We start from the raw sequence: 15,016 nt of genomic DNA on the forward strand, positions 1-15,016 counted from the left end.
GGAAATTTTACAATAAGCAAAAACAATAATGAAGCTAATCATACCATTACTTTTACGGTAATATACTAAGAAACAATAAGAGGAGCTTGAGTTCATTTATTTCGCAAAGATGCAATCATCTAACCATAAAAATTCCATTTCATTAGAGTTGAAGAAGATGATATAGTGGCATGATGAAAGTGAATACTGTATTAACTATTGAGCACTTTCAGTGACCCAAATGTCTCCAACACAAATAGTCCTTCGTGAGAATGTCCTTGTATAAAGAATTTGAAATTTTCCCTCCATCCACGTTGACAACAATTACAGACAGCACATCTTTATTTTAGAGGAAAATTGAGTGTGGGTAAGTGAACTTTTCAAATTGTTTTTGTTTCTTTGGTGGCTTCGTGGTTTCACTTGATTACCTTGTTATAAGAAGCTCAAAATGTCTTGGCAAAGTGTGAGTCTGTATTTGAATTGTGGACAGAATATAATCTCATTTACTTGTTAAATAAGTATATCGATGACAACCTATTAGCTTCTGGTTTTTGCTATGCCGCTATTTGTGGCTTTGATGGTTCTCCCTGGGCCAACTCTCCAGGATTCCAGGTTTGTGAGGAAAGCTAGACTATTTCTATTTAATGACCTTTTTCAAGTTGTTGCCTGAGGAAGCAACTCTATTGAGCAAAGTTTTATCGGAGGGAAATATTGATACGATTGCTTCCAATGGTTTTACAGTAGCTGGACAAAAATATGCCTTTACTCGTGCAGACTTGGATGACGAAGAGGCAGCCCCGAGTATTCAAGGAAGATGCAAAGAAGTAATGATTTATTTATGAGTCATATTCTCTTATTTATGATATTTCACTGTTAGGAAGGTTTATCTGGAAGAGGTTTGATTGTGATGAAAAGTAATCAGGCCTTGATTGTAGGAGTCCATGATCCAGAATACACAAGCGCAACTTTCCGGCAGGTACTACTTGTGCTCTCTTAAGTCGATCAGTGTAAAGTGTCTGTTTTAGGTGAATCTGGACATGACAAACTTGGCCAACTATTTGATGGAGAATGGCTTTTAGTCTAGCCATGAACGACTTGTGATGCTCAACATTTCCCAATATTTGATCATCAGTTCGAGTAGCCAGTTTAATGACATGTTACTTGTGTGTTGTGTTGAAATAAAGGCATATGAATGACTTGGATATTTCTTTTTGAACAATCCAAAAGAAACAAGTACGTATTTCTTATTTTCAAATAAAATGCAACGGGAACGCAATTTAAACTTATCAGATGGAGGAAGAAACTGGTACGGAACAACTAGAGACTCAAACAGGTGGGGAAACCGTAGAAGAACAATCAGATAATCCTGTAGAAACCGAAACTTTTTCGAATCAGTATTTAGAACAGCTTATCTTGTCATACTTTAAACATCATTGTTTTTCCAAGACAGCAGAGTCTTTTGCTAGTGAACTTGCTGGGGAGGTCAAAGTAGAGCCTATTTCAGTAACGACTACTGAAAGTTTGAATGTTTTGATTCCAAGACAAATACAGTTACTGGATAAACAAGAACTGGAATTATTGGATTTGAGAAAAAGTAAGCTACTTGTCTTGGGCGCTTGCAACTATCTTCATCGACTTGTTGTATTCATAGGGGTATGGCAACTGATAAAGAAAGGAGATTGTTTAACGGGTTTGGACTGGGCTAATGTTGTACTACGTCGCAGTATTCAAGGCAGTGGAACAACACAGTTCAAGCCTGAAGACGACTGCTTGGAGACGTATTTTCCAAAGGTTGCCTTTCGAGTTTTTTGTCATCACTTTGTAGAATTGATACGTCAAAACAAGCCTTTGGAGGCATTATCTTTTGCGAAAAGCAAACTTGGTCCTCTTTGCGATACTGATTCGAGTTTTATCGAAAGATTCCAGGTATGAAGAATTGAATACTTGAGCATGGATATTTAGTCCCTAAAAACTTTTCAAAGGACTATTTAGCTCTTTTGGCGTATGAAGATCCCGAAAAGTCTCCCGAGTTTCATCTCATGTCTTTGGAAGAACGCGACGAAACTGCAGAGGAAGTCAATGGCTGTTTAGTTAACTTTCAAGGTAATCATGAAGAAAGAAATTGTTTCATTTTGGCTCATAATGAGTACTGTTGAAGTGTATTATTCTTTAGGGATTCTCGGAAGGTTCTCTTTGTTGGAAAGACTAGTTCGTCAACTAGGGGTAACGATGGACACACTATCCGAACTTTCTGATTCCAACAAAGAGAAGAAATGGAGCTTCCATGATTACGTTATTTGAGAGCATATATGTTTTGTAAATGAAAAGATTTTTCGACTTGTAAAGAGCGATTCATGTCAAGTTGTTATGATTGGTGGAAATGGGCAGTGCAAAGAGTTTATGACTCAGTGTGTTCACTCTCAAAACACCAACCATTATTCATTTTACAATAGTCTTCACGTTGCAAAATGAATTCCTGTTCAAGAAATATTCACTGGAACCGAAGACAACTTGTATCGAAAATTTTCATACTCTTTCAAAAACAATTCTCGTTTCTTTGCGATCCATCTTCACAGGGCCATGTGTCATGATCGATATGTTTTCGGGTAAATTATTTAATACTACGCGACTTTCTTCCCTTTCCAGTTGCAAGTGCTCAGCCAAGTACTTGGGCAATGCTGCTATTCTAGGTAAACCAAACACATGAAGCTCTTGGACCCTTGCATTCCAATCGGTCTCCTTATTCTCAAAGGCACGAGTTGATTCTACTTCAGGACCCAAAAACAACATCGTGCCTTCCTTCATAAGCAACGGATATTCTCTCCATGAATATTTTCTGGTCAAAATTTGTCCTCCTCTCCATCTTTCTCCAGTCCACCAATCGTACCAGTAAAGAGAATCATCAGGAATGTAAAATGTTACTTCGTCTCGTGGATTCGTTACAGGTGATACCAATATACAAGGACCAAATAAAAACTCCAACTCAAATTGTCGACCAATCACATCTCGATGATACACCAAAGGTAAAGCTCGCATAACTGGTAAACCCAAATGACGAGCTTCCTCTAAACAAAATTCAAGATACAACAATAGTCGATATCGCCATTTCATGCATTCAAGTATCCCATCTTCCACTTGTTCAAATATCCAAGGCTCTGACGGTCCAAGGCCGTGAAATCGCATATGGCTCGAGTAGATAGCTGTTTGTGTCCAACGAAGGAGTAATTGACTGGATAGATAATGTTCTCTACTATAGAAACCTCCAATATCCGTAGCATAACAAGTTCCACCACTCATTCCCCAGGATAATCCACCTCGTATAGAAGCTTCTAAACCTCCCCAATCTGCTTGCGGATCTCCTCCCCACTGAGTTGGATAACATTGACTGGAAATCCAACCGGATCGACCAAACACCATAGCTGCTCCATTCTTTGGATTACCGTAAAGTTGTGTAGCCTCATATACACAACGATTATACAACAGTGAATATACATTATGCAATCTTTCTCCACTATCACCATTAAAAGCAATAGCTCTATCTTCTATTTGCTCACCAAAGTCAGTCTTCATAACATCCACTCCAATATCAAACAATTTCTTGTGACTTTCACACCAAACTTTATACGCTTCAGGGTTAGTAAAATCCAAAATGCCACTATTTGGAAGAGGAGGGCAACTTGGAAGAGAAAGGACCTCGTGGCCAAACATATATCAAGGTTTCTCCACTAGCCTTATCTTTTAACAAGTATTCCTTTCTTGCAAGTTCAACAAACCAAGGATGATAAATAGAAATCAGTGGATATTCCCAACAAGCAACTCGAAAATTCAAACGATGTAATGTTTCTACCAATGCAGCAGGATTCGGATATCGAGAAGGATCCCATCCAAACGCAAATCTCGTAAACGTGTCCAACCATGTTCGACCATCCAATAGAAAAACATCCGAAGGAAATTGCTTCTTACGCAATCGAGTAGCAGTTTCCACTATTTCTTGTTCATTTTTATACCAAGCACGAGAAATCCAAATTCCCAAACCCCAAAGAGGGAGTTGAGGAGTTTTTCCGGTCAACCAACTATATTTTTGCAAAATATTCACACAATTTTCTTCAAGAAATATGAAAATATCCAATGCGGAATCTTCCTCGACGAATCCTATATAGGAGCGATGAGAATATTGTGGGTAGCCTACTGCATGATAGACTCTATTAGGAGTATGAAACAAGATTCCCCAACCCTTAGTACTCCATAAAAAGGGACAGTTTTTATAGGACCATTCTGCATTTACTCCAACGGCATCTCTATTATCTGAAGAGATCCACTGTCCACGTTTATTCAGGGATGACCATTTCTCTCCTAGTCCATAAATGGGTTCTCCACTTTCTAATCCCAGAGCAAATGACCAAAATCTTCTGTTCTGCCATATGCCCAAACCCATAGGAGGGATTCTATGAGGTGATACAAAAGAGGCGTCTTGAGGTGAGGTTATCCTAAGCTGTGAATCCTTGAAAAACGAAAGCGAACCCGAATTTTGATCGATATGAATTGCAAGGCTCTCTGACTCTGCTACCCACTGATCATTACTGGAATACCAGTATGGATTGGTTATTTTCGAATCAAGGTTTTCTCTAACGAGTCCGTAGTTCACCGAACTGGCTGTTCCCAAAGATATGCGTACTAGAGTAGAATCTATGAACTGGACGCACAGGTCTCCCAGGTTTGTCTTCAAGTGACTTTCTCGATTCTCTAAAAGTGGCGCTAAGAATCTTGCTTTCTCTATTTTCGATAGGTCAGGGTGCCAAGAGGTTTCAAAAGAAGACTGAAACATCTTGAGGACTTTTAGTTATCGGCTCCTTGATTGATCTCTCTTCTCACTCACACTTCTCTTCAATTTGGAGTCGAAAAAATTGAATTGCCATTGGACAGACAGAGCAAAGAGCATCGAGGTATACAAAAGTATATCCAAACAATGAAACAAATTTATGTGCATTATTATCTTGTCTCAAGAATCGTCTCTTATTTCTTTGCTCCAAGGTGCTTGACAATATCTAAATATAGTTGATTCCTTTACACTCTTTTGTTACGAGAATACCAGTACAGCAATCCATTTTGGTTAGAAGAATATCAAACAGACACTTGTTTTTTTCCCACATATTCGGCATTTGCTGTTTTTAAAAATAATAATATGTAAGAATAAATAACAAAAAAGTCAACAAACCGCAGCTGACTTGGGGTATTTTGTGAAAATTTCGGGTTACAGTTTAGATTCAATTTTACTTGTACTAAACTTCTTCATTTTTCCAAAAATAAAGTATTCTTGAATCTTTTCAACAACCTCAAGTCTTTTGAACGGTAACACTTACTTATCGTTTCCTACGCATGCAGTGATTCCAAAATGCCAATTCCATGGCTGAAGCCAAGGTAGGGAATGGCGAATGATGTTTCCCTGCATCTTTCCAAGTATATACTGTCATATTTCGGTTCCGAAGTGTATCCTCCTTACAGGGAGATAAATGCATACAAAGCTTAGTGAATTCATATCCATAAACAAATTTATAGGCCATCCATGCTGGGACACAATCATCATCTTCTTTAACCTGAAAGAATATATTTGGCAAACGTAGAAACCAGCGATAGTCTTCCTGTATTCGGACAAGAGACTGAATAGTCATCGGGGTCTTCCATGGAAACAATGAACGACGAATTCGAAGAAAACGAGCATTGAACCTTCTCCAAGGACAGATAGAAGTCCATGAATCTCCGAATTCCAAATAATCTAAATAAGAATCTTTCAGACTTCCTTGTTGATTTATAAAGTCATAAGGGCAACAAAAGGGAGAATACAACGATATACCACCAAATATTTCAGGTTGCTCATATACTGCATGAAGCAACGCAATCGCACCCGCAGAGAATGTTCTCGCAAATATTTGTCCAGGTTTTGTCCACTGTTGATCCACAAGGGTTTGTATTACGGTAAGAATATCATCTTTTGATATATGTTTCCCTTGTTGAGTTCCTGCCAAATGCCAGTTGGAACCTAGCTCTCCTCCTCCACGGATGTGTGCAAAACTACAAGTTCCATGGGTTCAACAAAGATTAACAACTATTACCAAATGACCTACCATAATATCCAACCTTGTTCTAAAAGAAGCATGAAACTAGGAGAAAGTTGTGTATCCAAACTTTCACCATAACAACCATAAGACTCTAATAACAGGGGAGTTCTTCCATTCCTACCAAGACCTTTCTTATGGACGATAGTATATGGAATAGAACTAGTACCAGTTGTTCTATCCTTTCTCGTCCATAAGCGATGCCATTCGAATGATGATAATGAACAGGAGTTCCAAGATAAGGATTGCTGTTTTCTTCTCAATACTGAATGCAAACTTCCTGTTGTAAGGTCTAAAGAATACAGTTGTACTGGAACAGTGGGCGAAGCAACATATACCAATATTTTGTTACAAGTATATGACCAGGAATCGCTTTGTCTACAAAAGGAGGCACTGTCAGTTTTAAATGGAAAAGTCACTGATTCCCATTGTGGATAATAAGTTACGTTGTCTTCATTTCTATCTTTGCTTCGTTTGGAAATTAGGTCATCGTATGGCACCGTTGAGCATTTCGTCTTAAATAGATATAAATATGTTTGCTGACGACATAAAACCACGATATAATCTTTAGTGACGTACAAGTCTAACAGTACAGAGTCCTGTAAAGGAGAACCCAACTGAATACATGTCGAAAAGTTTTCCAAATCTTTCAACATATAGACAACTTGGGGCTTCTTGTAGGATGAACGATGAATCCAATAGAAATAATTGCCACCATGCGTCATTTGATTGATACCATCTAATTGAATCCGCTTCCAATTATCTACAACACTCTTCTTTTCATTCGTAGTAGGTAACAATAATATTTCCGTGTCATGTAAAGATTGAATATGTACCATAACATATGCAGAATCATGACTGGTATGCAAGTCCATTGAGCCATACTTTTGTTCCATTTCCATAAAAATGAATTGTTTCCAAGACGAACTGGCTCCTTCCTTAAAGTTCAGAACGAGACGTTCTATACCTTTCTCATCTACTACAAGTAGTGCAAAGGCATTTCCATTATTCAACCAAGCCATATTTCTTATACCAGTAAACGTCTGTATAAAACTTGATAAACTTGCTCCTATATCATGTTCCACATTCGGTTCCTTCCATACATCGAAAAGTGTACAAGTCTGACTATCATCCTTTTCATTTCGCCATATGATTGCAATGGTATCGTCTAAAGGACTTGGACAAAGAACTTCAGGGAAGAGCTCGGGACGTTGCTTTGAAAATTTCAATAGACTTTTTTCTAACAATGTCTTGGATGATCTTCGATGATCATTCGGAGTGTCAACGGCCTGAACCAGAATTCTAGGCGAGGACTGGGTAGTATCGTATAGATATTCATGTGATGAGTTGCGATAGAAAATGCATTCCTCCTGAAACCAGAATAGCTGCAGTCTCAGATCCACTTTTGAAGCTATTCTGTCGATGCCTCTTCCTGAAATACCTAACGCAACTTTTGTTCTCTCATTTTGTTTCCTTTGAAAGGCAAAAATTTTCGGAAGTGTTTCTTTCTGTAACCAACGCAACGAAACAGTTTTCTTCTTGGCTTGTTGAATGGTTTGTCTGAGGTGGGAGTCTGCCGTTGTACAGAAAGAGGTGGCCAACTGGACTGTCCTTGAATAGCGTAATATGCAAACTACTGGTTTCAGCACCCTCTGAAACAGTGAAACGGTATTTCCTACCATTCTTCACAAGTCAGAAAAGCTGTACAGAATTCCAGTTTATGACATGTGACAGCGATATACTGCAATGCTTCTAGTCTTTGGAATGTGACCCATCAATCTGATAATGATGTGATGGTGGTGGTGGAATCTTCATTCGGATCTTATTTATTCTTCTTGTTATATATGCTATTTTCTAGAATTGGTCACTATCTTATTATTACAATAATGACTGTAAGTGTAGTGTCTTCAACATGAAGCTTTTCAAAAGATACCATTTACTATTCTTTTGTAAGTAAACAAGGATAAACCTACATCTAGAGACAAAGTCCTCATGGGATGCTTTCTTATTTCTTCTAAAGACTCTATATACATATAAAGTGATGAATGACTAACTCTTTTTTGTGATCTAATGTTGTGATAATATTTTATATTGAATAAGAGTGGCTTCCTATTGGGTAATTCTCTTAGGATCACAATCCTTTCTCACAAATGGGGCACATCACAAGATGAGCTCGGAGCAGATTCTCAAGAGTCCAAAGCATTATCCCTCAATGTACTTGTTTACAAGTACGTTTACTGAATATTGTTGCCGAAATAATACTTTGGTGACCCATCCTTTTCGTTGCCGCAAACAAAAGTCGCAAGTGGATAGTTTTCAAGGCAACTGGCTATTTTGTAAAGGAAAACGAAAATTATTCGTTGGTATACCCTTGAATAGAAAGTACTTGGTAGAAGAGAAGAAAGAAATTTCCACACTAGGAGAAATTATCACTAGTATATATATGGACGATATTGCGGAAACCAATTTGGTTAGTTGGAAAGAAGTCGGTGTGACAACTGGCCAAGAAAAGACGTTGACAAACACCTCAAAGACTGAAACGAAGAAATACAAACTGCCTGAGGAAGTCAGAAGAAAAATATCGATGGCTATGATTGGACGGAAAAAGTCGAAAGCTGCTAGAGCAGCCATGTCTATGGCTAAGAAGGGTATGGTTTCACCCAATAAAGGTCATAAACTGACCATCGAGGCTCGTGCAAGGCTCTCTTTATCTATGCTGGGAAGAAGAGCTTGGAATAAAGGTAGAAAGTTGTCGATGAAGCATAAAGTTGCTATTGCCAACTCGCTTTCGAATAGAAGCTTATCACAGGAACATCGACAAAAGTTGCGAGTAGCAAGATTGAGACCAACGGATCGTATATTGAGTTCCAATGTGATATGCTCAAAAGTACAGAAAAAGCTAGAGTCAAGTCAAGATAGGAAAGATTCTTTTTATGCAGAAGAAAGGCAGGGACGAGTGGATCATACAGAATGGCCACTGTTGACAACACAAGAGATTAATGAGTATGTTTCCTTAAGAAGAGAACTTCGGGTATGGAGTGAGAAGTTCAGTTTGGATGGAGGCAGCACTCCATCTATGTCGACTCTCAGAAGAAAGGCTCCCAAAGCAATTTTGAAAAAATATGAAAAGTATTTAGAGTATCGAGAACGTTTCCGAGGTTTGGCCTTTGATGTTTATGGAAAGATTGCCCCTGGTTCCGTTTCGGTTTCTCCTCGGGGAGGAAGATGGAGAAGAACTCAACCGAATAAGTGTTCTGATGAATCTTCTTCCGTCATAGAAAGTTCTCCTCCAGAACTTCTTGGTATAGTAGCTTCCTTATTTTATATTTTTATTGCTAACTTTATAGTTAGATTCTTCGTTGTGTCATTGCGAAGAAATTCAGAAATATGTTGCGTCTAATCCTACTAATCATGCTTCCATATATTTGACTCCGAGTGCCTATCGTATATTAGGTCGGTATAGGTTGTTAGAGACTCACGATATTCATGAGTTCGTCGCTCTTCGAAAGGACTTGAGGAGCTGGTCTAATTCATATTTTGAAGAGCATGGCAGAAGACCAACATTGCGAGATGCAGAAAAAAATCTTTGCAGTGAATCTCTAAAGAAGTTCAAAAGATATATTGAAATAAGAGAGCAAATTCAAGGTTTGGTGCGAGAGACCTTTGGCATTGAACAACTGGATATGAACTCTATCGAAGCAATGACGGAAACAAGTTTGCAAATTTTAAAAAGTTTGAAATTTGCTCCTTCAGATGCGAATATGAAAGATATTTTAGGAATGGATTCAACAAAGTAGGTGTTCCAAGCTATGGTGGAGAAAGGATGATTATAACAACTCGTCGATTTCAAATGTAGAATAATATCCTCAAAACTATTCACATATATCTCAATCTATAGGAATAAGTGACTTTCAAAGTGCAATATCGATTTTTATTTGGTTTATATATTCCATAAATGAAGGCTTTACAAAGTTACTGTGTCTTGACCATTCCATTTTATTGGGTCACGACGTCCGCTCAATGAAATGAAATTATTTTGCATTTCCTGACGTCGATCGAGTCGTTCTTTTGGGACGACGGAAAACAAGCTTGTCTTTTATATCTCTCTTGTTATTAAAATATGGCAGACGGGTAAGTGGTCAACAATTTTCAGAGTTTTCTCGTTTCCTGTCAAGCGCACGGCTGGTGGTATCTTTTAAGACCCCTTTCTGCAGGGGCAGGAAATGGAAGGGTTAACCCCAAGACACCAAATAGTCTGTTGAAACTAACTCTTTCGTTTCTTTTCATAGAACAACCTCAGTTGAAACAGTGGAAAGAAACGACAAAGCTACTGTAGACTCAGAAGCACCCAAAGGAAATAAATGGGAATCTTCAGAAGTTCAAGTTTACGAAACTTTCGACGACATGAACCTTCGAGACGAGTTGTTGAGGTACCATTCTTGTTCTTTTTTTGTTCACATATCTTAGTGTTTGTTGTTGTGAAGGGGTATCTTTGCACATGGGTTTGAAAAACCCTCCGAAATCCAGAAAAGAGGAATCCTCCCCATCGTGAAAGGAAGAGACACCATTGCTCAAGCACAATCTGGTATGGGAAAGACGGCAACTTTTGTTGTTGGGATTCTTCAGAATGTAGACACTTCTTTCCAGAAAGTTCAAGCGCTAATCCTAGCACCGACTCGGGAGTTGGCGCAACAAATTCAAAGGGTAAGAAGATCCTTTAAGAGACAAAACCGTTCTGAAGAGCTTGAGTAGGTTGTAAACGAACTTGGGGACTTTATGTCTGTTAGATGTCACGCATGTATCGGTGGAACCCGAGTAATGGATGATATCAGGACGTTCCAAGAGAATGTTCCCCACGTCGTTGTGGGTACTCCTGGTAGAGTGTTTGATATGATGAATAGGAAAGTATTCGAGACAAAATATATAAAAAGTTTTGTCTTGGACGAAGCTGATGAAATGTTGTCAAGAGGCTTCAAGGAACAAATTTATGATGTTTTCCAATATATGCCGGCGAACTGCCAAGTGGGCTTATTTTCAGCTACGATGCCCCAAGATGTATTAGAAATGACTGAGAAGTTCATGAGAGACCCGATCGTTATTTTGGTAAAGAAAGAAGAACTTACTTTGGAAGGTATCAAGCAATACTACATTGCAGTTGAAAAAGAGGAATACAAATTTGAGACTTTATGTGATCTTTACGAAACATTGACAGTAACTCAGGCTATTATTTACGTCAATACACGGAGAAAGGTTGATTGGCTCACTCAAAAGTTGCGAGAGCGCGACTTTACTGTGTCATGCCTACATGGAGATATCGATCAAAAGGAAAGAGATTTAATTATGAGAGAATTTAGGACTGGTTCCTCTAGAGTATTAGTCACAACAGACTTATTGGCAAGGGGTATTGACGTCCAACAAGTTTCGCTTGTCATCAATTATGATCTTCCGACTAATCGAGAGAATTATATCCATCGAATTGGTCGTTCCGGTCGTTTCGGGAGGAAAGGAGTAGCTATCAATTTTATTACGAATGAAGACTTCCAAACAATGAAAGAAATTGAAGAGTTTTACAATACAAAGATAGTGGATATGCCTGTAGATGTGGCTGGTTCTTTGTAAAAGAAGGTTCCTCAACGAATATTTCACCCATTCAAATAGAACTGATTATTAAATATTCCATTTAGAAGAGAACTCTCTCTTCTTTGATAAGGTCACTCTGATAGAAAACTGGTGACTATAAAAAGTTTTTGCTTGTTATTTCGTTATATTCCTGCAAGTATCATATTCTCTTGGAAGCTTCACCCAAGCCAAAGGAGAACTCAGTAATGATCTTCTTCAGCACTGAGAAGATTGGCTAGCAACCTTTCTTCAGCAGTATCCGTCATTCATCATTTTCTCTTCACTGCAACTCAGTAGAGGCTTCCAAGTCAACACGAGAACCTTGTGAACACAACATGAAAGACACGTCGAAAAGAGGCCTTCACACGGAGTTCACTCTGTTCATAAGACAAGCCTCTGTTATCATTGACGGTGAGTGTGGCATAAAAACACTAGTGTCAACCAACATCAACCCGCCTCAAATCAGATCAAGTGTTCATTTCACATTTACTTGAGCAAATCATTTTGTTCAAGGCAACTTGGCGCCATTTCTTTTGTCATGAACTCTGATTGTTCTTTAACAAAGAGTGACTCCTTTTTGTTACTTACTTCACCCAAATGGTTGCTACTTTGGGTTTTTATTAGCACCTACCTTTGCTGTGTTTGTGTTTGGTTGTTTAGGAGTCAAAAGCTTCCCTTGATTACTTTCACGTGAGTCAAGTCTCTCGTCTTTTTTATTTCAATTTGTTAAGTATTCCAAGGAGCCAGACGTTTTGCTTACTGTCTTTTTGTTCTGTGGCTTTGACACTTCGCAGTCTGTATTTTGTTGTAGGCTGTAGACTATTCATATTGCGAATCCTTCACCCAGTTTTCAATCAGTTGACATCTGTCTTTCAAACACTATTCTTTATTGTAGCTGTTCACACCTTATTTCTGGATGGAGTTTGGTGGTTTGTTCTTAGACCCAGGACTAAGGAAAAAGTAGATTTTTTCAATATGAATGAACATGGTCCTCTCAACCTCATTGTCATTCTAATTGAACTGTACTTTGGAAACTTTACTCCACCTCCTTATGTCTTATTGTTTGGTTTTCTATATCTTGTATCCTATGGATTGATACTTTATATTACCGCTGCTTCCACTGGGGAATTTGTGTATTACTTTCTTGATATCAGCAAACCCAAAAATATTGTCTGCCTAATCCTTATACTGTTATGGTATATTGGGAGCTACATGTCGATACGATATTTTGCGTTGATGACATGCGTAAGCTCATCATCAACGGATGGAACGTTTCTATCATCTAGACTTGTTTCTCAACAGGACATCGAAAAATATGGGAATGTCGAAGCCTTTCAAGTCTTCAACGGATTGGCAAAAACAAACAACTATTCGACATTTTCCTGATATCCCTCAAAAAGTTCCAAAACCTGAGGAATTGACTCTTCTATATTGTTCCCGTTTGTCTTGTCGTCTTTCTTGCCACATCAAGATGAGCACTCCAATTCCCAAACCGATAGAAAGCGAGACCAAAACAATGACAACTCCTAACATCTGTCCAGCTCTTTTTGGAGTAAATATTTCCATCCACCAGTTATTTTCATTTTCTACAGTCCATACGACGGCGACTGTATTTGGCATGAGATTCTCCCATCTTTGAATATGTTGTCCAGTTCCCAAACTAACTTCAGCGATATAATTCGCCATGTTTTTGAGACCAAAGAAGCAATCGCAGCTTTGCAAGGGTAAACTTGCAGATTGGGGGCATTGACTACAGATTTGATATACACGACCATCAACTCCATCATAGGAGATTTTAAATGTATTACCGACAAGTGGAGTATAAGAGTGAGGGAAAGAAAAGTATGATAAACCACTTAAACCTATGGCTTTGAAAAATTCTGCTGGGTAATGATTTTCTATGGATAATAACCTCGTCGAGTGTTGTTGGGAAAGAAGAATATCCACTCCACCTCTTATATCAACTACTGCAACGGCTACAGTGTCTACACTAAGCTGCATTATCTTCTCGTTGTCTTTCATTTTATCAAAATGAGTGGCATTGAGAATATCCCAGTTTCCTCTATTTTCAAGCAGGGTAACGGCATTGCTGGACTCATCGATAAATAGCAAATCGGGATATCCATCCAAGTTGATATCACCCCAGAAGATTCTTCGAGGAACTTTGAGTACCTTGTCGATGGAAGTAGTCTTTGCTCCTGCTACCGTATCACTTTCATATCGTTGCACAGTCCTAATCAGCATTCAATAACTCTAAACGTAGCCTATTTCAAAACGAACCATTCATCATCTGGTATACAAAGATCACCAAATTGACGTGTTTTTTGTACATTCAACCAAAAATTCAGATACTTTGTGTCAGGATCACTAGCTACAATGTCCATCGTTCCATCCTTGTTCACATCTAGAAAACTCAAAACACTCCCCTTTTCAAATATCTTTTGGAGAACATCATCTTGAACGATTCGATGTTCTTGTGGCTCTTGTGAACTCAGTTGATAAAAGAATTTACCCTTTGGTACGTTGTTCAACCAGATTTCCAATCCACAATTGGATAGAAAACACAAGTCTGCCAAACAGTCTCCATTCCAGTCCACAAAGGCTGCAGAACTTGTTTCAGATACTTGACAAGAATCATTTCTCCCAGACCTTATTGCAGTAGTAAGTTTTGCACGAAAGAGTTTTCCTCGTTCGACGTACCAAACTGTCCATTGAAAGTTACCAGGCGGTGAATTGATATAGAACGCTTGTTTTTGTGGTATGAACAAGTCAGGAACCAAATCTCCGTTGGCGTCCAATACCAGCACATCGGCAGTCACGTTGGCAAGTTCGGTATCCATTACAAACTGGTTATTATGTTTACCGTAAACTATTCGTCCGACGTTGTCCGTTCCTATCACCAGAATATCCAGTATACCGTCATTATTCCAATCTGCTACGTCTACGGAGACAAGTTGAACACGTTCAGGTAGTTGGATACTTGTATCGTTTTCTACCACAAACATTTGGTCATCTCCCGACCACAGTGCAATAAACAAAGCTCTTCTATTGGCGTCATACAATAGTACATCCAATTGTCGGTCTCCGTTAAAGTCTGCTAATGAAACGGCGGAACCGAGCAATCCCGAAAGTCCTGTAAAGCTGGATTGGTCGACAATATTTCTATAATCTCCGACACTCTGAACCAACTGAAAAGCGTACAACACCACTATCGTCCCTAGTAACCCTATTCTCTGTGAAAGCTGTTGTCCTGAGTGGCAAGACATTCTTCTCAACAGTAGAAATTCTGCCTCCTTGAGACCAGA

The 15,016-nt window shown here is 38.7% G+C and overlaps 8 protein-coding genes across 8 annotated transcripts; 4 read left to right on the forward strand and 4 right to left on the reverse strand.

Annotated features, from left to right (window-relative positions):
- Window positions 1-336: 336 nt before the first annotated feature.
- On the forward strand, window positions 337-1,177 carry Gasu_04300 (actin-binding protein, profilin). Its single transcript, XM_005708800.1, has 5 exons — window positions 337-442; window positions 499-591; window positions 639-803; window positions 857-955; window positions 1,005-1,177. Exons 1-5 carry the CDS (start codon window positions 428-430, stop codon window positions 1,056-1,058), a joined length of 426 nt encoding a protein of 141 aa, XP_005708857.1. The 5' UTR covers window positions 337-427; the 3' UTR covers window positions 1,059-1,177.
- A 69-nt stretch (window positions 1,178-1,246) lies between these two features.
- Gasu_04310 (uncharacterized protein) lies at window positions 1,247-2,347 on the forward strand. Its single transcript, XM_005708801.1, has 4 exons — window positions 1,247-1,573; window positions 1,631-1,905; window positions 1,962-2,082; window positions 2,138-2,347. Exons 1-4 carry the CDS (start codon window positions 1,270-1,272, stop codon window positions 2,278-2,280), a joined length of 843 nt encoding a protein of 280 aa, XP_005708858.1. The 5' UTR covers window positions 1,247-1,269; the 3' UTR covers window positions 2,281-2,347.
- A 55-nt stretch (window positions 2,348-2,402) lies between these two features.
- Window positions 2,403-3,576, reverse strand: Gasu_04320 (alpha-xylosidase). The gene has a single exon (XM_005708802.1). The coding sequence runs from the start codon at window positions 3,547-3,549 to the stop codon at window positions 2,506-2,508; it is 1,044 nt and encodes a 347-aa protein (XP_005708859.1). The 5' UTR covers window positions 3,550-3,576; the 3' UTR covers window positions 2,403-2,505.
- Window positions 3,577-3,582: 6 nt separating this feature from the next.
- On the reverse strand, window positions 3,583-4,896 carry Gasu_04330 (putative family 31 glucosidase). Its single transcript, XM_005708803.1, has one exon. It carries the CDS (start codon window positions 4,802-4,804, stop codon window positions 3,635-3,637), a length of 1,170 nt encoding a protein of 389 aa, XP_005708860.1. The 5' UTR covers window positions 4,805-4,896; the 3' UTR covers window positions 3,583-3,634.
- A 44-nt stretch (window positions 4,897-4,940) lies between these two features.
- Gasu_04340 (prolyl oligopeptidase family protein) lies at window positions 4,941-7,776 on the reverse strand. Its single transcript, XM_005708804.1, has 2 exons — window positions 6,102-7,776; window positions 4,941-6,048 (listed from the first exon to the last, which is right to left on the reverse strand). The coding sequence occupies exons 1-2, from the start codon at window positions 7,772-7,774 to the stop codon at window positions 5,340-5,342; spliced, it is 2,382 nt and encodes a 793-aa protein (XP_005708861.1). The 5' UTR covers window positions 7,775-7,776; the 3' UTR covers window positions 4,941-5,339.
- A 430-nt stretch (window positions 7,777-8,206) lies between these two features.
- Window positions 8,207-10,067, forward strand: Gasu_04350 (uncharacterized protein). Its single transcript, XM_005708805.1, has 2 exons — window positions 8,207-9,394; window positions 9,444-10,067. The coding sequence occupies exons 1-2, from the start codon at window positions 8,305-8,307 to the stop codon at window positions 9,887-9,889; spliced, it is 1,536 nt and encodes a 511-aa protein (XP_005708862.1). The 5' UTR covers window positions 8,207-8,304; the 3' UTR covers window positions 9,890-10,067.
- A 49-nt stretch (window positions 10,068-10,116) lies between these two features.
- On the forward strand, window positions 10,117-12,387 carry Gasu_04360 (ATP-dependent RNA helicase DEAD). The gene is made up of 4 exons (XM_005708806.1): window positions 10,117-10,223; window positions 10,382-10,522; window positions 10,577-10,796; window positions 10,845-12,387. Exons 1-4 carry the CDS (start codon window positions 10,213-10,215, stop codon window positions 11,709-11,711), a joined length of 1,239 nt encoding a protein of 412 aa, XP_005708863.1. The 5' UTR covers window positions 10,117-10,212; the 3' UTR covers window positions 11,712-12,387.
- A 21-nt stretch (window positions 12,388-12,408) lies between these two features.
- Gasu_04370 (uncharacterized protein) lies at window positions 12,409-14,996 on the reverse strand. Its single transcript, XM_005708807.1, has 2 exons — window positions 13,992-14,996; window positions 12,409-13,944 (listed from the first exon to the last, which is right to left on the reverse strand). The coding sequence occupies exons 1-2, from the start codon at window positions 14,975-14,977 to the stop codon at window positions 13,104-13,106; spliced, it is 1,827 nt and encodes a 608-aa protein (XP_005708864.1). The 5' UTR covers window positions 14,978-14,996; the 3' UTR covers window positions 12,409-13,103.
- Between the last annotated feature and the right edge of the window lie 20 nt (window positions 14,997-15,016).

This window comes from Galdieria sulphuraria (assembly GCF_000341285.1).
Source record: "Galdieria sulphuraria unplaced genomic scaffold scaf_2, whole genome shotgun sequence".
Taxonomy (NCBI): Eukaryota; Rhodophyta; class Bangiophyceae; order Galdieriales; family Galdieriaceae; genus Galdieria; species Galdieria sulphuraria.

Excerpts from the sequence above, each read along its gene's own strand:
- Gasu_04300 (XM_005708800.1), top strand. Across the intron at positions 804-856 it reads TTCAAGGAAGATGCAAAGAA|GAAGGTTTATCTGGAAGAGG; the intron begins GTAATGATTTAT and ends TTTCACTGTTAG. Across the intron at positions 956-1,004 it reads CAAGCGCAACTTTCCGGCAG|GTGAATCTGGACATGACAAA; the intron begins GTACTACTTGTG and ends TGTCTGTTTTAG.
- Gasu_04310 (XM_005708801.1), top strand. The coding sequence starts at position 1,270 with ATGGAGGAAGAAACTGGTACGGAACAACTAGAGACTCAAACAGGTGGG. Across the intron at positions 1,574-1,630 it reads ATTATTGGATTTGAGAAAAA|GGGTATGGCAACTGATAAAG; the intron begins GTAAGCTACTTG and ends TTGTATTCATAG. Across the intron at positions 1,906-1,961 it reads GTTTTATCGAAAGATTCCAG|GACTATTTAGCTCTTTTGGC; the intron begins GTATGAAGAATT and ends AACTTTTCAAAG.
- Gasu_04320 (XM_005708802.1), bottom strand. The coding sequence starts at position 3,549 with ATGAAGACTGACTTTGGTGAGCAAATAGAAGATAGAGCTATTGCTTTT.
- Gasu_04330 (XM_005708803.1), bottom strand. The coding sequence starts at position 4,804 with ATGTTTCAGTCTTCTTTTGAAACCTCTTGGCACCCTGACCTATCGAAA.
- Gasu_04340 (XM_005708804.1), bottom strand. The coding sequence starts at position 7,774 with ATGGTAGGAAATACCGTTTCACTGTTTCAGAGGGTGCTGAAACCAGTA. Across the intron at positions 6,049-6,101 it reads GAACAAGGTTGGATATTATG|TTTTGCACACATCCGTGGAG; the intron begins GTAGGTCATTTG and ends TGGAACTTGTAG.
- Gasu_04350 (XM_005708805.1), top strand. The coding sequence starts at position 8,305 with ATGTACTTGTTTACAAGTACGTTTACTGAATATTGTTGCCGAAATAAT. Across the intron at positions 9,395-9,443 it reads TTCTCCTCCAGAACTTCTTG|ATTCTTCGTTGTGTCATTGC; the intron begins GTATAGTAGCTT and ends CTTTATAGTTAG.
- Gasu_04360 (XM_005708806.1), top strand. Across the intron at positions 10,523-10,576 it reads CTTCGAGACGAGTTGTTGAG|GGGTATCTTTGCACATGGGT; the intron begins GTACCATTCTTG and ends GTTGTTGTGAAG. Across the intron at positions 10,797-10,844 it reads TGGCGCAACAAATTCAAAGG|GTTGTAAACGAACTTGGGGA; the intron begins GTAAGAAGATCC and ends GAGCTTGAGTAG.
- Gasu_04370 (XM_005708807.1), bottom strand. The coding sequence starts at position 14,977 with ATGTCTTGCCACTCAGGACAACAGCTTTCACAGAGAATAGGGTTACTA. Across the intron at positions 13,945-13,991 it reads TGTATACCAGATGATGAATG|GACTGTGCAACGATATGAAA; the intron begins GTTCGTTTTGAA and ends AATGCTGATTAG.